The sequence below is a fragment of the Erinaceus europaeus genome, chromosome 3, assembly GCF_950295315.1.
Source record: "Erinaceus europaeus chromosome 3, mEriEur2.1, whole genome shotgun sequence".
Classification (NCBI taxonomy): Eukaryota; Metazoa; Chordata; class Mammalia; order Eulipotyphla; family Erinaceidae; genus Erinaceus; species Erinaceus europaeus.
In genome coordinates, this window is record NC_080164.1 from 41,038,421 (window position 1) to 41,064,507 (window position 26,087).

At 41.3% G+C, this 26,087-nt stretch overlaps 1 protein-coding gene across 7 annotated transcripts in view; it reads left to right on the forward strand.

The window, feature by feature from the left end:
* Positions 1-26,087, forward strand: part of MYT1L (myelin transcription factor 1 like) — a 527,336-nt gene that overhangs the window by 474,882 nt on the left and 26,367 nt on the right. For all 7 annotated transcript variants that reach the window (XM_060187042.1, XM_060187047.1, XM_060187048.1 and 4 more), the window contains 3 exons: positions 5,249-5,311; positions 13,325-13,408; positions 16,057-16,278. In XM_060187042.1, coding sequence (XP_060043025.1) covers positions 5,249-5,311; positions 13,325-13,408; positions 16,057-16,278 — 369 coding nt within the window. The remainder of the gene's footprint in view (positions 1-5,248; positions 5,312-13,324; positions 13,409-16,056; positions 16,279-26,087) is intronic.

The following is a 26,087-nucleotide window of genomic DNA, read 5'->3' on the forward strand; positions in this document are numbered from 1 at the left end:
AGAAGGTGTTTTATAAATAAAAGATAAAACTACCCACTCAGTGGGTCTGGGGAGGTAGCACACCCAACTGAACACACTGGTTTTCATGCACAAGGACCTGGTTTCAAAACCTGGATCCCCATTTGCAGGGGGCAATTTCAGAAGCAGGGAAGCAGGTGTCTCTCTCCCACTCTATCTCCTGTCCCCTACCAACTTCTCTCTGTCCTATCAAATATAAGAAAGAGTGAAAAATAAATTTAGAGAACAAAAAAATTCCACTCAATAGTCTTAATTATTTCCACTTCTGCTACCCTGTTTCTGGGTGGTGGCTTAGTGAGTGAAACAAGGCAGAAACAGCCACTGTGTCTTGCTGAAGGACAAACCAAACTTGAAAAGCCAGAGGCAGAGGGTACATGTCCACATATCTCTGTGGTGTGTGTCAGTAAAAAGTTAAATGAATTTTGTGATTATGTATCTCAAAGCATAGGTCTCAAGGTCTTTTTTGATGTTATGGGAGAAATCTACCTTGTGACTTACATGTAAGTGTGATCAGTAAGGGTTCCTATATGAGTCCAAACAGAACATTTCTTTTGGTGAGAAATCACAAAGAGAAAGCTGTGAGCACTGAGGGAGTCTGGGGAGGCTCAAGTTCAAACAGTTCTTTGATGTCTTCCATTTGCAAAAGTAACAGAAACTTAACTTTTCCTACTTGAGAAGGAAAATAAAAATGCATGTTTGTAAATAATCCTGATTTCATTTTCTTCCTTCCTTTCTTTTTTTATTTTTTATTTTATTTTATTGATTGTTTTAAATTTTGACTGCTTTCTACAAAAATTTTAAAATATTTAAATATGTTCTGGTTAAAATCATTTATTAGCTTTCCCATTACCACTATTAAATGTCTACACAGAACCAGTTTTTCTTTTATTTTGAATTTTATTTATTCACTTGATAGGACAGAGGGAAAGGGAGACAGAGGGAGAGAAAAAGACACTGGCAACACTGCTTTATCCCCTAATGAAGCTTCCCTCTGCAGAGGGAGACCTGGGGCTTGAACCTGGGTGCTTGGAAATGGTAACATGCATTAAACTAGGTGCACTTCCATCTGGTCCCCAATTTTTTCTAGCCAGATAATAATATTTATTACCCATAACCATTACCCAAGGCAAATGCAAAGATTACAGATAAGGTAGGGGACTCACAAATATTTTTTTCCTAGCATATATCAATGAGGTGTCAAAGATTCTAAGATTATTCATCACTTGCTTTCTTAGAGTTTTATTTTTTATTTTTTTTTTAAAAATATTTATTTTATTTATTTATTCCCTTTTGTTGCCCTTGTTGTTTTATTGTTGTAGTAGTTGTTGGATAGAACAGAGAGAAATGGAGAGAGGTGGGGAAGACAGAGAGGGGGAGAGAAAGATAGACACCTGCAGACCTGCTTCACCTCTTGTGAAGCGACTCCCCTGCAGGTGGGGAGCTGGGGACTCGAACCAGGATCCTTACGCAGGTCCTTGTGCTTTGCGCCACCTGCGCTTATCCTGCTGTGCTACAGCCCGACTCCCCTTATTTTTTAATTTAAGATTATTGTTATTATTGTCAATAACCCCTTCGGAACAGAATTGAAAACAAAAAAAAAACTATAATACAAGTGTTTATTTAGCTCAGACTTTATGTTCCCCAACCATAAGAACTTCAAATAGACTTGGCTTTATTGTCCACTGTGGCCTTTGGGAAGCCAAGATGCCACTATGTCCCATGTTCTTCATATGGCACTTCCGAGCTGACAACCTGGGTCTCCCTCACAGGCAGTTTCCATGGAAACCCAGTCAATCCCTCTACCCAAGCTGTGCAGCACATGTTGTGGTCTGATTTTATCCACAGGGAATTTTTATTATCCCACACGGGCCTCCCTTCATGGAAAAGATGTGCTCTTAGATGGGTAGATGCAAATCGAATTTTTCTGAATCGGTTTTATATCGCCCATTATCCAGGGTCCTGGAGCTGCTCCATCTGAAAAGCAGAGAGTCCTTTTGTTAGGTGAATAATCACTATCTCATTCAATGACTTGGGGAAATAATACTTTTGAATGTTTACATTTCTTAAAGCTAGGAAATCTGTATGTAAATCTCAGAGTTTAAAAAGACCATAAAGTCTGGAACATAACTAACATGAATACCTCAAGCTGCTAGAAGGAAGAATAGTTGAGAAGTTCCTGTGAGCTGGCTTTTGTGGTCCAGAGCACCACCTAAAGATGAACAAGCCAAATAGCCCAAAACTAGTCATTTCAGAGGGGAACTAATGAATGCAGTTGATAACCTGAAGCATGTATGCATGTCTCCTGACCCTTGAGAAACTGTCCCAGATTTCACTCAGCTCTACCAAGTAAAGGAAAGACAGGAAGCAAGCAGAGCATCTTCTCTCTCTTCCCGCCACCCACTAACATAATAATAGTTATAATAGTAATAATAATAACTGTACAGAGCGTCCCCTGTGAATCTTCATCCTGTTTTCTGCCCCTCCTCCCCCTATCCATAAGGTGTGAATTTAGTCCCGCACAAGGAACATGAATGTTAGCAACTTTAATGATTTCCCCATGTTAAGGGAGCCAGCAAGCAGCAGACCTGAGATTCAACCCCATCTGTCTAACATGAAACCCTTTTAAAAAAGAAAAGAGTAAGAAAGAAACCCTTTTAAGAAAGTCCTCTTTCTGGACTTTTTTTTTTTCTTTTGCCAACATTAGTGATTGCTCTGAAAATGAGCCAGGGCAGTATTTTGTTTGTTTTCATGGTGAAAAAGAACATTTTTGACACCTCCTTTTTCATCAGATAATGCATCTGTAAATGGTTTAAACACATGACATCTACTATGAAAATCTCTTTTAAAATAATTAGTAACATTTTTCATTTGTATTATTTTGGTTGTGAAGCCTCATTTTAAATTTGAATAGAATATGCTATCCTTACCAAAAAAAAAATACATATAAATTTTCTTTCTCATGTTAAAATGAATAAGCTTTAAATAAATTTGCACTAAGTGCTTAGATTGGGGAGAATTTAATGCAATCTTTTAGCAGGAAATAAGGCAAGGATATATTATTTTCTGGTAGGAAACATTCTGTTTCTTGATGCATTTTTCTGAACAAAAGCTTACACAAGACTAGCTTCTTTCCATAGAACGATTTTTGTTGCTTTCCGATTGTCTTCCATATATGAGCTTTCTGGGGCTGGCGAGACGGTCTGGGAGGTGTCTAGCTACCTAAGATATCATTAGGAAAGTCAACTTGCTAAGTTCAATCATTTAAGTTATTTTAAAAAATAATTTCATCCCAATTGGCAGATTGGTCTTACAAACAGAATTTAAAGCTACAAAATTAAGGTTAGCATCAGATTTGGTGGTGCTGTTCTTATGAAGATACCACTTTAAACGCCATTCTTTTTTTCGGCCTTAAGCTTCTGTTTTGGAAATTCTGATTTTATCTGTGCACACCAATGATTGATTTCTCTGTCTTTTCACTCAATTATTTTTTACTCTGCACCCAATAGTTATATATTAAGCTTTAACCTATAATGTGATATAAGAAATAATAATTTTCATACCCTAGTATCTAAAATCATAGTTCACTTCATAAGACTAGAGAACTCTGTAATTTTTAAATATTAAAATTTGTTTGCACACTCAAGCGACAAGATGACATTCACACCCTGGGAAAGAGTTGAGTTCTATTGATTGATTTCTCTGTCTTTTCACTCAATTATTTTTTATTCTCCCCCCAACAGTTATATATTAAACTTTAACCTTTAATGTGATATGACAAATAATAATTTTCATACCCTAGTATCTAAAAATCATAGCTCACTTCATAAGAACAGAGAATTCTATAATTTTTAAATATTAAAATTTGTTTGCACACCCAAGCAACAAGATGTTATTCATCTCACCCTGGGGAAGAGTTGAATTCTATTATCTCCATCCTACTCCCACACTCTCATCCAATCTTGAGGAAATCCATCTGTAAGCCAGTCAGTTGCTGACCTGGTCTCAATATCCAATACCCAGGGTGACTTTCTAAGTGGAAAGAAAAATGCAGTCATTCAGAATATACATATACACTTATTATGAATATACACTTATTAAGTATTTAAAACTTCTGATATTTGACCTTGCAAGGAATCCAAGTTCGCACTAAGTAGGGGCCCAGGGCATAGCATATGACTAGTGGGATTATTGTTTCCTAAGTCTCTAGACACCTGAAATTTTTGGAGAGTTACAAACTTAATGGAAAGATATGTTTTCTTAATTTTTGTTTTTTAATTTTGTTTTATTTTTGATAGGTCTAAATGCAATTGAAATATTTAAAATGGAAAATGTCTAAAGTGGGAGTTGGCCACTCTTGAAAAGACCCGTTTAAGGAGTGGTATGAAGGACAGTGGTTAGAAAACACTTTGTGAAAGCATCATCTCCTATTGCAGCAGTGGCAATGTGGTTGTTAGAAACTGGATGAAGTTGCCCAAAAAGGTTTAAACAGAGGCAGCATAGGGCATATCAATTAACCTGAGTTTCTTAGCCCATTTGGCATGGTTAGTCAGTAGAGCTGTGTGTTCTACCCAAGTTAACTGGAAGTAACAAAGATTTTAAATAACTAAGAACCTACCTGCCTAAGTGCTCAAAAAGAGTCTGAGATTGTTGATCTTTGTTCCCACAATGAGGTAGTGTTATCCACAGTAGAAATAGGTTAACCAGTTAACCAGTAATGTGAAGGGTTAAGGCTACCCCCTTAAAGCACAGGTGTTTTGAATACAGCCTCTTAGAGTATCATGTCTTTTCAAATATAAATCTTACCTCAGACAGGGATTGGTATAATAACTAAGCCAGCTGTAACGAGGCTTGATTAACCTTGAATGAATAATAAGGGAAGGAAAGGTAGAATATCTAAAGAGAATAGACTCTTGAGTAAATAGCCCAATGACCAAAGATCCCAATAAAAAAAAATCTGGTGACTACCGAATACTAGACTGTTGAATCCTAAACAGTTACTCAATCTCATGACCCTCCTTGAAAGTGACATTGGGCTTAGAAAGAAGGTGGTCAAAGGTTTGTGTCTAGTGGTGTTTAATGAACCAGCAAACTTCCAGCTCATTTTCTCCTCCTTTAAGTGGAAAGGTTATGCATTAAAGATCATTAGCTTTTTGGATAAACAAGAAATTTAATTGTTCAGGGGATTTTATTCCTTTCAAGTAAATCACCCAATTTGCATTTTTAATTATAGATGCCCCACCCCTGGCTGTGATGGCTCTGGGCACATTACCGGCAATTACGCTTCTCATCGAAGGTATGTAGAAGTGTTTATTCTCTCTTCAAGCCTTTCCTTCTCTTTCACCATTGCTAACGTTAGCCTTTAGTCATGTTCACTTTGACTCTTCTGGAACAGGAAATGGAAAGATACAGAGACACAGTGTTGTTCTCCTCTGGCCTTATTAGAAAGCAAACTTGGCTACAGAGTCAATGGTTTTCCTTTGATATTTCACTTGTTATGCAACCAGCTCCATCTGCAAGCAATACATCTAAAGTCCTCCAATAGCAGCTCTTTATAAAATGAAAGTATAGAGGAAAAGTTGTCTCAGTATATCATCAAATGGTAACACACAGACTAGAAGGTCAGAGGAAATCTAGTTACAATGGGCCAGGTGTTGGCATACCCTGTTAAGCACACATACTACCAAGCGCAGGGACCCAGGTTAGAGCCCCCACTCCCTACCCACAATAGGCCCACAGCAGATGTCTGTCATTCTCTTCCCCTATCTCCTTGTCTTCACTTCATCCTACTTAATAAAAATTAGAAAGAAGGAGTCGGGCAGTAGCGCAGTGGGTAGTGCATATGGAGCAAAGCGCAAGGACCAGCGCGAAAGGATCTGGTTTGAGCTCCCAGCTCCCCACCTGCAGGGGAGTCGCTTCACAGGCAGTGAAGCAGGTTACAGGTGTCTATCTATCTCTCCCCCTCTCTGTCTTCCCCTCCTCTCTTCATTTCTCTCTGTCCTATCTAACAATGACGACAACAATGATAACTACAACAATGAAACAACAAGGACAACAAAAGGGAATAAATAAATAATTTTTTTAAAAAATAGAAAAAAAATGGCCAGTGGGAGCTGTGGATTTGTAGTGCTGGCACTTAGTCCAAGCAATAACCCTGGCAACAGTGGAAAAAAAAAAGTCTAGTAACATTGAGCTGATTTTCCCAACCAGGCAGATCTTGCCTCTGTATTTTTTAATATAGAGAGAGTTAGAGTACTACCACAACAGGAGGATTGCCAGAGTAAAATCATGGATTTAGAGTGATAAACTTTAGGACTGGTGAAATAGTTCACTCTTCATTGTCAATGAAGAGAAATATCTCAACTTCACATGAAGAACATTTTTCACTATTTTAATGTCAGCACATCTAAAAGTGAACTGCTTATGTCATGTACAAATGTCTGCTTTTCTACTGACTTTTTATTTTTGGTGGATTTGACATCATTAAAATTTAGTCATAATTTAATTTATCATTTTACTCAGATGGCAGATGTTCAAATAACATAAACTCATAAATAAAATTTTAACTGGAATTTAAGCCGTAATCTATGCCAGGAGTAAATAGTATCAGGGTTAGTTCATACAGCTGGAATATAAATTTGATTTGGTGCCAACAAATTTGAGTTTTCTGTATAACTTTGTAGGGATTTTAGCAAATTTTGATACCATTTATCCCAGTAATATCTTTCCTGCACAGACCTAGTTAGAAGAAAGCTGAACACCTTGGTAAGCTCTCTGTTCTGTTAAGTTAACAGGGCCAAAAAGTTGAATAAGCAGATTTTTCTAGGTCTTTTGAGTTTAGATGATCATAAATACATACATGAACTTCTTACCAGGCTACTCCTTGCTGTCTACTTCCCAGAAAAATGAACTAACATCAACCTCTGCACAGTTACAGAGGAAATGCTTCTTTAGTCTTTATAAAACAGGTGCCACATCTCCAGTCAGTTATATGAGTTGTCAGCATATCCATGACTGCTGTAAGCTTTGGGGAGAAGTCAGAAAACAAGACCCTTAAATATTAAGGGTCATAATCCGCCTGGAACAGTTCTGATCATCAATGAAGTTTTCCCCTCCTCTTCACCAAAAGTACACATTGAAATATATCTGGTTACAGAATGCTTACTACTCCCTAGTCCAGTGTCAGGATCTTCTGATGGTCTTCTGAGGTCAGTTTTCTCCTGGGCTCTATCCTAGACCATAAGGCAGACTGTCTTCCTCTGTGATTCCATGAGCACTAGATTAGTTCACACTGAATAAAAGTGAGCTTCTGAGATGTTTCATAGTAGCTATGGAAATCAAGCCCATGTTCTCTGTCCCTTTTAAGTCACATTGCAAATTTCCATGTCCAGAATGACCTCAAATGTTTTGACTGACTATCCAGTGGAATGAAAGAGCAGCCTAACCATCTTTAGCTCTGAATTGCACTTCCTTCTTTTGGGGGTATTAATGATGTGATTTTTCAGTTTCTGAATTACCTCTGAAACCTTTCTAAATTTGCTTTTACAAATAATCATGGACTTCCCAAATTATTCTATTAAAATAAAATAAAAATGAGTCACTCCATCAAATGCTTGGCTTTGTCCTCTGTTTAGTACAGAGATAGACTATAAGACTATATTTGACTTGCTTTACACAGCAGAGCAAGTACAAGCTGGTAAAATACCTTACTTAGATAGCACACTGTTTTGCCATGTGTGTAACATAAATAGCATCCAACTCCCATCACGTTTGATGGGAGCATCCATGTTGTGATCCCTTTTATTCTTTCTCTCTCTGGCTCTTTGTCTCAGCCTCTCTCTCTCTGAAAAAGCCTTCACAGAACAATGATACCAGTGATGGAAAACAGAAAAACAAAAAAGTCAAGTGCATAGTCATTTTCCCCCTACATTCATATAATAATTCTTGAGAATTCATTTATTCAGGTTTTCCTTAGTGATTCTACTAGTAGTCTTTCTTTGTGCTTTTCTCTGACCTTATCCCAGGAAATGTTTTTCTGCTATTTCTACCATTTCAGATGTCCTATTGCAGCACCCCTCAGTCACTCCAACCCCCACCTCCACTCCCCTACCCACATATATGACTCCTGGGAGCCCCTTATCTTCTCTGGTTCAGTCTTGTGAGAGCCTTCAGTGGGTCATAAAATAACAAGAGACCTGAAGTTGTTACTCTAGAACATAAGTAGCATTTTCACTAACAACTGTGATGTGACTGGACTCCCACAGTCTGATATAGCAACTGTAGCTTCAGGCTTCCCTAACATTTTTCTCCCAACAAAAGACACATGTTGTTAAGCAGTTACTATGGACCCAAAAATGTACTGAGCATCTACTATGTAAGATCTTACTATTCTATGATGATGAGTTTTATCCTAATTGCCAATAAAGTTATAGGACACAGAGACCCATACTTTCAAGACCCATTTCTTTTTTTAGTTTGCTCTTCTATCATAATGGGTAATTTTTGGGATATCAGCATGGCAGCAGATTGTCTGTCAATATCTATATATACCCCCTTAGTTCTTTTTTTTTTTTTTTTTTTTCCTTTTTTCCTCCTCCAGGGTTATTGCTGGGCTCGGTGCCTGCACCATGAATCCACCGCTCCTGGAGGCCATTTTTCCCCCCTCTTGTTGCCTTTGTTGTAGCTTCGTTGTGGCTATTATTATTGCCCTTGTTGACACAATTCGTTGTTGGATAGGACAGAGAGAAATGGAGAGAGGAGGGGAAGACAGAGAAGGGGAGAGAAAGATAGACACCTGCAGACCTGCTTCACCGTCTGTGAAGCGACTCCCCTGCAGGTGGGGAGCCGGGGGCTCGAACCGGGATCCTTATGCCGGTCCCTGCGCTTTGCGCCACATGCACTTAACCCACTGCGCCACCGCCCAACCCCCACCCCCTTAGTTCTAAGCTGCACTGGAAGTCAAAACAAGTGCCCAACAGACCTTGATGGTCACTTGCTCTTACATGGACTGAACACCAAGTTAGCCAGAAGGCAAGTTGCATGGGTGACTCTCTACCCCAGGACTTCAGTTGTGATGAGCAGCTTGCTCTGTTTCTGGTCTACAGGCCACAGGACACATTGCACTCATCACAGCCCAGTCCAGCCCGAAACCCCAAGGTCTCTACTTCCTGTTGTACACCCCCACTCCACTGGGGAAGCAATACATCCCTGCCCTCTACCCCAAGTCTTTCCCTCATGAGAGAAGACAAGAATTCTAGAAGTGTTGATAGTGTTTAATAACAGTCGCCAGGAGAGTAACTTAGCAGTTAGAGTGCACTTTTTATATGTTTAAGAGCCCAGGTTCCATTCCAGGCATCTTATGTAATGGAGTGGTGTTCAGTTCTCTCTCTTACATTAACAAAGCTTTAATTTAAACACATAAACTAGGGGGCCTGGCGGTGCCTCACCAGGTTGAGCACACATAGTATGTAGCACAAGGACTGGCTCGAGGATTCCAGTTCGAGACCCTAGGCTCCCCAACTGCAGGGGTGTCACTTTGCAAGCAGTGAAGCAGGTCTACAGGTGTCTATCTTTCTCTTCTCCTCTCTGTCTCCCCATCTTCTCTCAATTTCTCTCTGTCCTATCCAACAACAACAAAAATGGCTGCCAGAAGCAGTGGATTCATGGCTCAGGCACCAAGCTCCAGCGACAACCCTGCAGGCAAAAATACAATAAATACATAAAATATCAAACGCAGATATATGGTGAGTCCTTGCATTAATGACAGAGAATTGTGGAAAGTATAATGTCTGTCTTGGAAGTTATTTAACTTTTAGAATATGGTCATAATTATCAGTCCAGAATTCCAGAAGTCTGGTGAATTTAGCAAATAGTTATGAACCAAATACTACATTACAACAGTGAAGGAATAATTAGAATTATAGTGCTCCTAATCTCAAGAAACAGCTTGTCTGATGAAGAATATAGATGTAAAAGCAAACAAATGTGACATATACAGAAACAGAGCTATTAAAACACAAATGTGACAAATAAGGTCTCATTTCTAGCCCAGGAGAATGAATCAGAGAGAAGTTGTAACATTAGAATTGATCTTTGAAGGATAAGTAAGACAAAAGTTGATAAATAAGAACAGAAATGGAAACACAAAGCAGGACTTGGACTGGGTTTGAAGTATTTCACCAAAGTAAAAGACTCTGGGGTAAGGTACATTTTCAGGTCCACCAGAGAGAGGTGGGGGTGGAAACACAGATCTCTGATGATGAGAACAGAACAATGTTAAAATATACTCCTATGACTTATAGCCTAATATATCACTGTTTATTCAGTATGTCAGGGGAAAACAGATAGGAAAAAAATAAATAGAGTACCCAAGAGGGGGAGAGAAAGAAGTATTTTCCCAAGCCAAAAAAAAAAAAAAAATGGGATGTGTGCTGAAGCTGTAGCAACAGCCTCCAAAATCAAAGACCACTTGACAATGAATAGTTCAGTCAAGTTGAAGGTTCCAGGAAATGAGTGTGGAAGCATCTCTAGATGAATTTTGGTTTAGGGCATATTATTAAATTCATAATAAAGGCTTAACACTAAATTTTCTAAAGCATAAGAAAATCACAGGATTTTAGCAGGCATGACTTTTGTTGTAAATAGTATGCTATTGGCGGCCCAGGTGGTGGCACACCTGGTTGAGCGCACATGTTACAATGCACTAGGACCTGGGTTCAAGTCCCTGGTCCTCATCTGCAGGAGGAAAACTTCAGAAGTAGTAAAGCAGGGCTTCAGGTGCCTCTCTGTCTCTCCCCTTCTCACTCCCCCTACCCTCTCGAGTTCTGGTTATCTCTATCCAACAAATAAAGGCGATTTAAAAAGAAGAAGTATGTGCTGTAGAATGTTGAAAATCACTAAACAGTGTACTCACTCTGTAGTCAAAGGCAAGATAGAGGAGGGTGTTTGAGGCAGGTGAATTAAAGCAGTAAAGGGACCTTCTGCAGAGTTGCTAATTGCAAATAAATGAGAAGCAGTAGGAGAAACCAAATATGTGGAAGATGGGTCCTGAGATCCCACGTTGGGCAGAGGAGTGACTGGTTATGCTGTCTGAGATGAAGAAGTCTACCAAACAATATGGGTTATATCTATTTAATGCTGTGACTGCAATTTGTATGGCATATGCAACTCAGTACAGGTGGAGGAACTGGAAAACAGAGATAAGTTAGAGCCACCAGCATGTGCTGTTTAAACTCATGAAGAGTTCAAAGCTGCAGGACGATTCATATTTTTTTTTATAAATGAAAGCTGGACCTAAAGACTAAGTCTCACCTGAGTCACACTCAGATGCCAGGACAGATTTCTCTCTCTCTCTCTCTCTCTCTCTCTCTCTCTCTCTCTCTCTCACACACACACACACACACACACACACACACACACACACACACACACACTTCTGAACAAATACTCTAGAACCATCTGAGGTTCTGCACATAGATAATATGGATGAGAGACCTTGTCAACTTCCAAGTTGGACTCCAAAGAAAAAGATCAGGAATACAGGCAAAGATAAAAGACCAATGTAGTTGAACATTTCTGTGCCAAGTTCCTTGTGGTATGTCTTCTCAAATGTAGTTTTCACAGAGAATTTGTGTAGTGGGGGTGTTTTCCCATATAATACAGGTGAAGAAGCAGGGACTGTACATAGCTGAGCAGTAGAAATAATATTTCAATGGACCTGACAGTATATCTCATTTGCTTTCTCTCACTCAACATCAACCACCCCACAGTTTTGTAAGAAAGTTCCATGCTGGAGTTAGTAGCATACAGTGGGTGTTTTATACAACAAAAGATAGTTTTATTTTAAATACATGTTGCTTTTATCTGAATGGGGGAGGAAGAGAAGAGAGGAAGAGAAGAGAAAAGAAGACAAGTGAAGAGAAGAGAAGAGAAGAGAAGAGAAGAGAAGAGAAAAAAGAGAGGAGAGGAGAGGAGAGGAGAGGAGAGGAGAGGAGAGAAGAGAAGAGAAGAGAAGAGAAGAGAAGAGAAGAGAAGAGAAAGAAGAGGAGAGAAGAGGAGAGAGGGGGAGATGGAGAAGGAGAGAGAGGAGAAAGAGAGAGAGACAGAGACAGAGACAGAGAGACAGAGAGAGAGAGACCAGAGCAGTGCTAAACTCTACCTTATGGTGGTGCTGGAGATTGAACCTGGAACTTTGGAGCCCACATGGCTGTGGACTCAGGCAGGCTAAGCAGGTGCTAACTGTACATTGAAACTAATCAGTTTCCCACTGCAGGAGTCAGGGAACAGAAGACTCAAGCAGGCTAGAAGGAAAACATGGGAGCTACTAGTGGTTTCACTACAAGCAGGCAAGGTCTGGTATAGCCTATGCAAGAGCCATTTCAGATCAAGAGTCAAACTTCCAGGGGAAGCAGGATAGCAGAGAGGAAATGCAGCTCATAATCTTTTTTTTTAATTTATTTATTATTGGATAGAGACATACAGAAATTGAGAGGGGAGGAGCATATAGGGCGTGAGAGAGACAGAGAGACACCTGCAGCCCTGCTTCACCTCTTGTGAAGCTTTCTCCTGCAAATGGGAATTAGGGGTTTGAACCTGGGTCCTTTTGCCTTGTAATATATGTGCTTAACCAGGTGTGCCACTGCCTGGCCCCATAGCTCATGACCTTCAAATTCTCACCATAAAGTTTAGGATGACAGAAAAAGTCTTTCTAGCACATTGGAAAGAAAGAAAAACTGACTCAGAAACAGTCCCGTAAGTTCACGAAAATGTGAAAGAGCAACCACTGTTGGGATATAACCTTACACCAACATTGGGGTCCGTGTCCTTATCTCTGATGGAAATTGCCTGGTTTCTGATGCTTCAAGTCTATACAAGGAAGTTTCCCACCTGCAGGTGGGGTCCAAGGTCTTGAACCCAAATCCTCACACTTGGTAAGGTATGCACTCTATTAGATGTGCTACCACCCAACCCCTGTCACCCCTTTTTTTCCCTGTGTATTAGCTATTCTGTTCTCTCAACATGCCACTCCAACTTCTCAGCTGGTGACCAGGGACTATTCTCATTTCAACAAGCAGTTGGCCAGCTCCTTTCTGAAATCAAGGCATCCGTATTCCTTTGCAAGGGAGCTGATGATGTCTAAAGACTTTGAGCATACACACAGCCTCAGAGGCGTCATGCCTTCTTTCTGCGTTTTGTTGTTATGCTCAGGAGCACCACCCCCTGCAGAGAATCCAGCCAGAGCACTGTTATTGAAGGAGGCTGGCAGAAGTAACAGTGCAGGATGCTTTCTGAAAACACATTTCTGCTTTAGCCTTTCAGGTTGCCCAAGAGCAAAGAAAAGCGGCATCCGGATAGCTCAGAGTAAGGAAGATAAAGAAGATCAGGAGCCAATCAGGTAAGTGTGCTGGAGCCTAGTTGGGTAGCTGGCAGGGCTGCCAGCCACTTGACACAGTGTTCAGTGGTGGTTGTCCGAGAGGAAGGTGACACCCTCTATGTGGACATTCTTGGTGATTCCAAGGAGCAGCAGCTACAGATCATTTAAACCAGAATCAAAGCATACTTACTAATTGATCAAAAGCAGGACTAGACTGTGGTGCAGCTGGTTGTATGAATATATTACCATGCACAGGGACCTGGGTTCAAGTCCCTTTTCCCCATCTGCAGGGGAGAAGCTTCATGAGCAGTTAAGCAGGTCTATAGGTGTTGCTTTCTCTCCCTACCTCCCTCTCCACTCATTTTCTCTCTGTAGTAGCAAATAAAAGAAAGAAAATAATTTTTTAAAAATGGGAAAATATATGACCACCAGGAACTGTGAACTTGTCCTGCAGACAGAACCAGTCCTCCAGCAATAACCTTGGTGGGGGTAGGGGGTAAAAATCCTATGTGACGGGAGTCAGGCAGTAGTGCAGCGGGTTAAGCACATGTGGTGCCAGGCGCAAGGACTGGCATAAGGATCCCGGTTCGAGCCCCCGGCTCCCCACCTGCAGGGGGGTCACTTCACAGGCAGTTAAGGAGGTCTGCAGGTGTCTATCTTTCTCTCCCCTCTCTGTCTTCCCCTCCTCTCTCCATTTCTCTCTGCCCTAACAACGATTACATCAATAACAACAACAATAATAACTACAACAATAAAAAAACAAGGGCAACAAAAGGGAAAATAAATAAATGTTAAAAAAATTTTAATATAATCCTATGTGACTGGTGATATATAAGTGCTTACCCGCCATTTTAGTGTTCTTAGTCATCATAATTATAAGAAATTGCCTCCATCCCTTTGGGGGGAAGAGAAGCTTAGTTTTCTGGGAAAGGCAGATTTTTAAAAGTACTAAATGTAAACCAGAGTGAACATTTTGCTAACTTATTGGCTTCGGAAAGTCTTTAAATTATGTTTTGCATCATTTGAAGGCAGCTCAGGGGCAATGTATACCTTCAAAGGCATAGAGCAGAACATCAGCCTGCCCCAAACCAAAGACCATTATTAAGTCTTAGTCTCAAAAATAGATAAGTTAAATGTGGTACTGAAATTTTAATCTTACTCAATGTTTTTGGAGGAAAAATATAACCGAAATAGAGTAGATTCAAGTAAATATTATCGTAGAAGAGAAAGAAAGATGAAAAGAAAGGAAGAAAAAAAGAGAGAGAGACGGAAAAGAAAAAGAAGAGTCAGGATATAAAATCAAGGCCTCTTACATACCAGGTACCATTAAGCTATCTAATGAATTTTTTTTTTCTCTTTATTCCACTTCTTCTCCTCCACCACCTCCTCCTCCTCCTCCTCCCTCTCCTTCTTCTTTTTCTTTTCTTTCTTCTTTTCTTTTTATTTTTATTTAGTAAGAGAGGGGAAATTCAGTAAGTAAATTCAAGCAAAAAGTACCCACTTGCGTGGTTTGTGAGACTTCACCATTGTTAATATAATTGATTGCCTTTTTTTTTTAACTGTGTGCTTTTGGCCATTTGCCTTAATCTGATCATTTAAAGAATAATGAATTAATCTGTTATTGACATTTTTCTCTAGCTAACAGTCTTTCCATTACATAAAAGAAGATATCTATGTGATCAGGCAGTGACACACCTAAGAGCACTCATATTATAATGTGAAAGGACCCCTGTTCAAAGTCCTGGTCCTCACCTGCAGGAAGAAAGACTTACAAGAGGTGACGTAGTGCTACAGGTGTCTCTCTCTGTCTTCATCTTATCTCTTGACTTCTTGCTGTCTCTATACAATTAATTAATTTTAAAAAGGTGTCTATGCTATATCTATTCTATGCCAATCTGGGATCCTGGTTAAATATTGTTTCTCTAGCTTAAATTCCTTTCTGAAAGAATAATCTACAGATAGCAGAGAACATTGCCAAACAAGTAAGCTTTCTAGCTCTTGAGAAGACCACACACTGAGTGGCAGTGGTAATGCACCTAGTAGACAATACATATCACCATGCTTAAAAACTTGACTTCAGGTTTTCTGTTCCCTCTGCATGGATGAAACTTCATTAGCTATGGAGTAGTGCTGCAGTATCTCTCATTCTTTCTCTCTCTCAGTCTCTCTCTCTATCTCTCTCAGTATCTCTGTCATTTTTCCTCTATTAAAAATGGCCACCAAGAATGGGAAGTCATGGAAGTACCAAGCTCCAGTGATAACCCTAGTAGCAAAAAGAAAAACAAGAAGAGAACATGTTTATAAAGTAGCTTTTTAAAAAAGTAATCCTTCAGTGTTCCATTGACTTTGCATTTTTTTCCACTATAAAGCTTGAATATGTCCCAAAGTTGAGTCTTTGAGACAGATTCTTGCATCTCACTTGTACACTGACATCGGTCCCTCTGTTCCAAGAATGTGTTCTTTCCACCATCAGCTCTGTTCCAGTATTGCCAAAGGTGAACTATTTCATTGCTCCACTAGGAGGTGACATTTAGTGAGTCTTTGCTTTTAGTAGACCTGACAGTCTTTTTCTTTACCACAGATCATATAGGGGCACCGCAAATTATTAGGGGAACCAGGAACATGATGGCACAAAACAATAAACTGTTTCTCATCTGTGTGTTACCTAGGTGTCCTGTTCCAGGCTGTGATGGCCAGGGCCACATAACAGGGAAGTATGCCTCCCATCGCAGTGCGTCTGGGTGCCCTTTGGCAGCCAAGAGGCAAAAGGATGGATACCTCAATGGTTCCCAGTTCTCCTGGAAGTCAGTGAAGACGGAGGGCATGTCATGTCCCACACCAGGCTGTGATGGGTCGGGGCACGTCAGCGGCAGCTTCCTCACACATCGGAGGTGAGTGAGTGACCATAGCAAGGCTGGCTGTTGGATTGTTCTGCTGGAGACTTATCCGTGCACTGGGGTGATGGGGGTATTCACAGCTTCTAATTCTTCATCCACATTTTTAAAAAATCTGGAATCTTTGAACTCAAAACAAATGGCATGTTGATGTTTGGGAAATGAGGGAAAACTATTTTGACTAACAGAAACTCATTCTACCACATTTGTATATCAGGGAAGTTGTCTCCACATATATTTGATTAGGATCCACAGTAAGAAATTTTTTTTTATTTTACACATGCACAGCTACAAATATCTGTGGATTTATATCTTGATTTGGACTGTTATAGGTGGGAGGATGCCCCCAGAACCTGTTTCTGAGCAAAAACTGATATAAAGGAGATGGTGTCACCTTCTGCCTTTAGAACTGACTCTTTCCATAAAATAAGATTTTTAAATGAAAAAGAAGTAATTCAATTTTCCATTGAGATCTGCTAAAACTCAAATGATAAAAAGACTAAAAGTGTCTTCTTTTTGAAATTATCCATAGTAGAGTTTAAGAAATATACACTTCTCACGATCATTTCTAAGGGGCTCTCAAATATTTGAGAGTGGCACATTCTTCCCAGCAGGGCTCACTCCAACCAGTGACATTTGTGACAGCTGGGAGTAGAAAGTTGTCCTGAGGAAGAAGGGCTAAGCAGCAAGGCCATGGTCTTCTGTGTTCCAAGGGCTAAGCCAGCCTCCTGAATGTATGGATACAGGTTCTGATCACCATCAGGATGTACGTAATATTGTCATTGCTGGGGGGAGTGAGTTGGGATTCTCAAGTTAGATGCGTTGTCCTGGCTTGGTCCTGCTTCTTTCCCCCAAACCTCTTTTCTTTGCTGGCCTTTCTGAGATTCTGGAAGTTTCCATGGCTCTGATAGTATTTTATATCTCTGTACCTTCATATTTCCTAGAATATCATTTTCTGCACCTCAAAATAGTCCCATGAATATCTCATCTTTCACAGTCCTTTGCTTGATGCTATGTAAGTTTTATTGTAGGCCAAGCAGAATCATGAGTGCCTTAATATACTGATTTTCTTAGTCTTTGTAAGAAACTAATCAATAAGTACTATAACTGTGTTTTTTGTGAGTGGTTTTATTTGTTTATTTATTTATTTATTTTTATAGATAGAGAAAGAAAAGCAGAGAGTGTGTTAAAGAGACCATGGCATTGAAGTTTCCTTCAGTATAATCACTGTTAGACTTGAACCTGGGCCACACACATGAGAACACAGTCAATCATTCAAATGAATTATTTTTCCAGTCCTTAATTATTCCTATTTTAAATATTAGGAATTGGGGCAAAGAGAATTTAAATGACTATCATAGGTTATATAGTTTTCAAGAGGTAGAACTATGGTTTAAACCCAGGCAGCTAAACCAGCAATTCTGGAGTTAGCCTACCTCTTGACAACTCTGACCTTTTTCAATAGTTTATCAAACTTGCCCCCAAACATTCTCTTCAAGCATAGAGGTCTCTTCTGCTAGAACCCTCCTCTGGATAACTGAAGGATCTGTCATTCTTCTGTGCTAGTCTATGTGGAATGAGGAAGAGGAGGGTAATATTTTCAGTTCCCACATGTTTCCATCTCCTGCCTGCACAGAGAAACTTCTAAGAAACATTTCTGACAATGATGGCTTGGTGTACTTTTTAAAATGTCTATCAGATCTTATGTGATGGTGCTATGTTTCCCCTTGGGATAGAGATAAGATGTAGGAACCTGAGACTCATATGACTCATGAATGTTTCACAAATGCTCTAGGTAGTGAAGGGGTGCAGAGGTGTGGGGTTACAGGACTAGGTGTGGGGAGGAGAGGATTAGGTGGAAGGACCGGGAGAGAGCCAGCCCTGAGTCTGAACTGACACAGGAGGGGACTGGACCTACCTTGGTGGAAAAACCTTCACCAGGTTGAGGGAGGTGGGCTTTCAAGATTCAATGCACATTGTAAAACCACAGAGGCAGGAGAAGACAGACGAGAGGGAGAGCCATAGAAGGGGGCAATCCTTTCACTGATGAACTTATGTGCACATACAATGATGAACACACATCTTTGCCATCACCTCAGCCTTACTCCACTTTAAGTAGATTATGAAGATTCTTCAAAATTAAAGTCCACTGACTCCATCTCTGAAAAAAATAATCTTAGAATTAACTCATCATCTGTCAGGAGAATCAGTTAAAATGGCTTTTTTTTCAATCATCTAATCCTTGTAAACCATTTCCACCTGGACTATATGACCTAATTTATTTATTTTTAATTCCTCTATAGTTCATTTAAATGAGAGCATGACCCTTTTTAGACTGATTATTTTTTTCTGGATACTTCCCTCAAAAATTACAGTTTAAAAAAAAGACACCATATTGAATACTTATTGTGTGTAATCTTATTTGTCAACCAGCTCATTTTGTATAAGTACTAACAAAGAGATATAGAAACTATCAAAACAATACGTTCAAAACAGACTCCAACAGTACTTCATGTCAAATTCACATAATAGAGCTGAATAGATGAGTAGGAAAGAAGGGCACCACCATCTTCCACACATTTCAAGTGTTGTCTTTATTCTATAGCCAGAATTATGAAAAGAATTGGCATATCCACGTGGGACGTATCTATGGCCCAGGAGGAATACACACATGTCCTTCACATTGTATAGGTATAACCCCAATCCATCACCTAATGCAAGAGGTGCTAGGAAATGTAAACTATCCATAAAGTCTAGGAAGTACAGTCCACTCATATGGTGTGGGAGAGAGAGGGCATTGAAAATCAAGAAAAAGAGGAAACCTTTAACCGTTTAATCATCCAACTTCTAGTGTTGAAATGTCACAGTTTCTACAGACTTAGAAACAGCATATGCAGAGTTTATATGCAGAGTTTCCAGCAGAGAGATGAGACAACTAACTTCAGAAAATAGGCCATTGTTCTACAGATATATTGCCAATAAGGAAAGGTCTAGAATGCAACCAAGAATGACTATCTACTGGCCTTCATCTATGCATTACCTGCATGATATATATCTCAGTAGCTGCAAAACCCCATCCAAAGCTTTCTCGGTGAAGATATTCAAGAAATGGTCCTAAAAGAAAGGAAGAAAGAGAAAGGGAAATTGTCCTTGCTAAAGGAGTAATACTTAATGGCATAGGGTTTGCTTAGGTTTTATAGACTAGGTAACTGGTTGTTCCTTGGGGTGAAAGTGAAAGCTAGGGGGCAGACCTTGACACCCACAGCCTTTGGCACACCATAAAGATAATCATGTCTGCCAGTGAGCGAAAGGGAAGGAGCTCTTTGTCTCTCTCTTGTGGCTAAGAACTTAGCCACTCTCATGAAAGACTGCACATACAGAAGAGACTGAAAGGAGGCTGAGTTGTTCTTTCCTTCAGAACTTCTCTGATGATAAAAGCAAATTCTACATCGTCAAGTCCAGTGAATAAAATTCAAACAGGACTGCTTCTCCTGGAGGAGCCTTCCTGGACACATAACTTTGCTAAAAGGCTACCCCTGTCCTTTCCTGCATGCTCAGTTTCTATTACTGGCAGAAAGAAGGCGGAAGAGGGGGAAGTCAGGCAGTAGCACAGTGGTTTAAGCACACATGGCGCAAAGCACAAGGAACGGCGTAGGATCCCAGTTCAAACCTCCAGCTAGCCACCTGCAGGGGAATCACTTCACAGGCGGTGAAGCAGGTGTCTGTCTTTCTCTCCCCCCCCCTCTGTTTTCCCCTCCTCTCTTCATTTCTCTCTGTCCTATTCAACAACGACAACATCAGTAACAACAACCATGATAAACAACAAAGGCAATAAAAGAAAAAGCAAATAAATATTTTAAAAAGAAGGAGGAAGAGGGCATGGGAGAGGAGGCAGCTTGGGCTCCTCCAGGATAGGAATGGCTTCTGCTTCCTGCAGCATATTGAAAACACCATGCTACACTTTATAGTAGAACAGGAGGAAAGGCCTTTTGTGGGCATTATTGATAATTTGCTGGGTATCTGTAGTAAATATACTACAAGAGGGATAGGCATTATTTCATATGGAGCAAGGGTGAAACTGCATACTGACTGTTTTTTTGTTGGACCCAGGAACTGGCCACACCTTTTGACCCACCCTCTAACATGGATGCCCAACTGCTGGTCTCGAGGAAGGTGCCAGATCTTAGGTCCTAGGTTTCCTTGGCCATAGAGAAGCTCAGATTGGTAGCTCCCATTCTGCACAGGAGCTATGGTGTGTGTGTGTGTGTGTGTGTGTGTGTGTGTGTGTGTGTGTGTGTAGGGAGAACTAGAACCCTTCTAAGGGACAAATATTACAGAGCTTACAGAATGAATGTGTTATCCTTTGTTTGTGGAGGATTGTGGGTCTAGGACCTTCATGCCCTTACAGGGAGTTTCACTTTCCACATGTGCTTACAGAAGAAAAGGGGAGGAATCCACAGCCATTAAGCATAAGCCCAACACTAGGAACCACAGTTCCATCTACCTTACCATCCTCCCAGCTTCCTATCACTGCTCATCCTCCAGCACTTCCTGCACTCCTTTAGCTTCACCAACTGCACAGTTCAATAAGGAAGCTGTAAGACTGTTTAGATTTACGGCCCTTGGGGGTATTAGCTTCCCACTGAATCTCTAGTCCATGTGAACTACACAAGGCCAGTTACCCCATCTTACTCTGTGCTGACCACTGAATTCCTCAGACTTTCCTGTTTCAATTGCCAGACTTTAACATTTGACAGTAATCACTTGTGGTGGGGGAACTAAGACCCAATATTTGTCCCCACACCCTACAGAGAGAGAAGCTCTGGGCCTGAATCCAGGGTGCAACTGTATACATTGGCCATCTGTTCATTGAGAACAAGGATTCTGAGTTAAGTGGAAGCCCAGGGAGCCCCACTGTGGGCATTGTTGGCATTGCAGGTCACCCAGTTGTCCAGACTATTGAACACTCCACTCTACAACCAGCAGACCTGAGAGATGGGTCCAGCGCTGCTAATACCTTGGGGACATGTATGTAATCCATCAAAAATTCTAGTCATTTAAAAATGCACAATGTGGGAGTCAGGCAATAGTGAAGCGGGTTAATCGCACATGGTGCAAAGCGCAAGGACCATCATAAGGATCCTGGTTCGAGCCCCTGGCTACCCACCTGCAGGGGAGTCACTTCACAAGCAGTGAAGCAGGTCTGCAGGTGTCTATCTTCCTCTTCCCCTCCTCTCTCCATTTCTCCTATCCTAGATTCATTTCTCTCCTGTCCTATCCAAGAAAGCCAACAACAATAATAACTACAATAAAACACCAAAGGCAACAAAAGGGAATAAATAAATAATAATTTTTTTTAAATGCACAGTGCAAGGGCCAGCAGGCAGCTTATTGGTAGAGTGAGCATACATATCGTCATGGATCTGGACTTGACTTCTGAGCCACCACATAGGAGCACTTGCAGAGGGAAGAGCTTCCGAAGTAGTGGAGTGTCGAGCTGAGCTTCACTGATGGGAGACAGATGACCAGGGACTCATAGCTGAGCTGTACACAGTATTTCTTTATTCATGCAGAATGCAGCACAATCCAAGCCAAGCTAAGCTAAACTAAACTCTAGCCACAATCCTGTCCTTATATATATATTTTCCAAATAGGGTGTAAATGTAGAGATTGGTGAAAATCAGGGTGTGACAAGGAGAGGGGGCGGAGCAGGCGAGAATTCTACCACTGAACCACCAATGCCCTGGAGGGAGGGTGGTGCTTAGTTAACACTGGTTATGTAAATAGAATACAGTGTTAAGCAGGGGGGATTAAACCAAATGAAACAGAAGGGGTTTTTAGAAGCAGAATTAGAAGCATACCAACAATTCCCCCTTTCCTTTTAACTAATGGCTATAGTATCAGGAGTGTGGGGTGAACAGAAACCTATTATCATACAGGCATTTTCAAAAGAACTGGCATAAGACAGGGAGGAACAAAATAGGAGAGCAGCAAGAACCAGTGTGATGCCAAGGGGAGGCCAGAGGGAGGCATTTCCTGCCTTAAAGGGCAAGGCCTAGCAGGCAAAAGCACATTTCTTGCCTCTGGGGGCATCTATTGCCTCTGGGGGCACTTCATGCCTCTGTAGGCATCTCTTGCCTCAAAGGGCGTTTCCTGCCTCTGTAGGCATGACCTAGTAAGGAAGGAGAGTTTTCTACCTCTGGGTGCAGGGCCTGCAGGCGAGGGGGCATGGCCTATAGAGTCCCAAGGCAGCTGGGTGCAGTCAGTCTTTGAGAAACTCAGCAGCATAAAGGGAAGCCACTGGAATTCCGCTTTTCTGTAGAGAGTGAGCTTTGGAGTCTGTGAATCTGTTTCCTCAGGTCATGCCAGGTCACATCATTGGTTTCAGGGGGTGCGTTGTTGTCATGCCATCTTGTGGGCGATGTCAGAGAACAGGGGTCCAAATGGAATTCCGGGGATTTCATTTGAGCAGATGCTTTTTCAAGTGAAGACTTGACAGCTGAAATTCACTTACTTGTCAAACAAAACTTGTAGCAGATTAGAAGTTTACTATAATTGATAACTCCATTATAATTGGAAGTCCTTTCTAGTATGATTTCAAGGTTGTTTAAATGGTTTAAACTCAATAAAATGTGGAAAGGTAAACAGAAGAACCACTGTTAGAAGCCTCAGGCATGAGAATCATTAACATAATCATTGCACTATCTGCCCCGCCCATAACTCATACAGTTTTCAGGATTAAACGTTTCAGATTTATGCCAAGACGTTAAAAAAAAAATCAAAAGAGGGAAAAACAATTTTTTGGATTGTTTCTGGATGTCTCTAGAAATCATGGCTATGTCCAGCATTTTTTTTTAAGTCAATGTCATACAAAAATTCAGTCATTCAAATCACTCTCTTACGAAACGCAACTTGAACCAGATTATTCAGATCTCACCATGTAGCATCATGAGTCCTTGGAGGGCGTCCTAGTCCAAAAAGCTCCTCAAAATTCCATTTAGGGTGCTTCTGACTATTCCTGCAGGATTGCAGGCACCCATTTTTAAAAGTGTCTTCCCACTTTTAAAAAGAATCCAATCAGGAGAGTAGAACTAACCACTTGTCTCCATTCTTGGGGACTGCCAGAGTACTGGAGAATGCTCCTCAAGTTAGAGTAGTCCTTCTCCATGGGAAACATGCAGGTTGTCTGACCACATACCTGTTTCATTTGTGTAGCAATACTGGCAGGTGCCCACAAGTCGAGCAATGATTGCTAGGCAAAGGAGGGGTCACAGCAAAAGTGGAGCACCATGACAAAAGCCTTATTTATATGCACGTGCATACACACACACACACACACACACACACACACACACACACACACATCCTGCCCTTGCAGGGAAGGACCAGCCAAGACTGTGACAATCACAGCCAAGACTCCAGGTCCCAGATGCTCACAAAAGCCTGACTCACTCATAATTCACAAAAGTGCTGTGGAGTAATGGAAAGAAAATAAAAAAGGAGGGTAGTTGCCAAACCTGTAGCTCCCTACCCCCCCACCCCTCACACACACCTGCTCCTAACACCTTAGGTAGGGTTAGTCATTACATCCCAAGGTCCTGTAGGGTACAGATGTCTGAGCCTAGATCTTACCCCATAATGCCAGAATATTTACAGGGCAGGTAGGAAGGTTTAGTCTATTTGAGAGGGAGAAAGTCCAAATTCGGTTGAGAAAGGACCACAGGGTCATTGGCTTATACTAGACAAAAGCAAACCAGGAAAGAATTCCATGGGCTCCAAGGACACTCTTCTGTCCTCAGATGACACAGCCTTGCTGAGAGCCCCTCCTGAAACTCTGGAGGCCCACGAGGCAAATCCAGCACTGGCTGTTCTAGTGAATAGAACAGCATACACACTGATTTTTCACTCATACAGGTTGTAGCCAGATCAACCAAGGTCTGCTTACTCATGTAATGCTGTCCAGGGCAATGCTCTGCATCCCTTAGTGAACTTTAATAGTGGTTTAATGCAGGGCAGGAATATTAGAAACTGAGTATATGCTTATATAAAGAAATCACATAAGTGATATGCACTGAGAGGATTATAATAGCAAGGATTAAGTAGTAAATAAGACAGTAAGCACTGTGTCATAGTAATAGAGGAAGCTGTGGCACCTGGACATGAAACTCTTGGGAGGAGCAAGGAGTCACAGAGTCTTTAGGGGGTTCTCATTGTCTGCTTCTTTGTTCCTATATTCTCTGCTTTCTCAGACATTTTCTGGGCAATGAACAGAGTCTAAACAGCACATACTCCAACTTCCTCTTGAGTTGTTTATTATCCTCTCAATGAAAAATAACCATTCCTCCAATGTCTTTTAACCGTATTCCCCTGGAACATCCACCTATTTAACTGTTCTCAGCTGTCAGCTGCTCCTGAAGTTAAGGGTTTTTTTTTTTTTTTTACCCATGTACTGATAAAAAAGAAGGAAGAGGAGGAGGAGGGAGGGGGAGGAAGAGAATAAGAGGAGGAAGAAGAAAGAGGAGAATGGGAGGAAGAGGAAGAAGAAAGAGAAAGAAAGAAGAAAGGAAAGGAAAGGAAAAGAAAGGAAAGGAAGGAAGAAAGGAAGGAAGGAAGGAAGGAAGGAAGGAAGGGGAAGAAAAAAGAGAGAGAGAAAAGAAGGAAGGAAGGAAGGAAGAGAGAGAAAGAATGGAAGGAAGAAAGGGAGGAAGAAAGAGAGAGAGAGAGAAAGAGAGAGAGAGAGAGAGAGAGAGAGAGAGAGAAGAAAGAAAGAAAGAAAGAAAGAAAGAAAGAAAGAAAGAAAGAAAGAAAGAAAGAAAGAAGAGAGAAAGAAAGAAAGAAACACCGGGCCTCTGCATCTCTTTCTGCAATCTTGGCCTGGAACCCTCACTGGAATTCCTGGTGCTGGCGCCAGTGCCGGACGTCTGGGCCTAGAGCAGGCAAGGGGAGGGGCAGGGTGGGGGTTAACTGTTTGCTGTGCAGAGCCACCTAGAGCTAAGACTCCGTCTGTGCCTGGAGGACCTGTAGCTTTAATTGGGAACGTTTGCGGAAGGATCCGTTGGATACCTATTTCAGAAGCGCTCTCAATACATAAGGCCACCCTGGGACTATTTCCCAAGCTAGAAATTTCCGGAGAACTCTCAGTCAGACCTCAGAATCTCACCCCCGCCTCACCTTCCCTACCACAGAGACGCGAGGTTGGCTAGTGCCGCCACTAGATGGCGCTGCGCCCTTGTCCACACTGGAATCAGGGTATCCTGGCGGCAGGACAGACTTCTAAATCTGACCAACACTCCCATTCCGATGCAGTCACTGCATCGGAATGGGAGGAGGAATTGCGTGCAAACCTGTTTGAACAAACTGCATCGTTCTCTGGGCCTGTCTCTGTCTCCTAATTTAGTTCCCAGCATTAGCTGGAGTCTCCTATTCAAATGAAACCGTTATTCATCATTCCTGACTGGCAGTCTTATTCACTGAAAACCAAGAGAAGGAACAGAAGGCTGAGATGTGGTAACCATGAGCCTCTGCAATGGGGCTGGGGCTCTGTTTTAAAGAACTTCGAGGTCATGCTGCTGTGTACATGACATCTGATCTTCAGGGCACCCTGAACCACCTGAGCACACATGCAAGTCATTGTCCTCTGAGAAACACACCTTGGAAGTGAGAGTCTTTGTGTTTCCATGGGCTGGGGGCTTGACCAGGGCATCCACAGGACCAGTAGAGCTCTGTTTAATAACAAAGGAGTGAAGAAGCAGTGAGGGCAGTTGGAAGTGTATGGGTGGCAAAGTGAAGAGAGCAAGTGCAGGCAG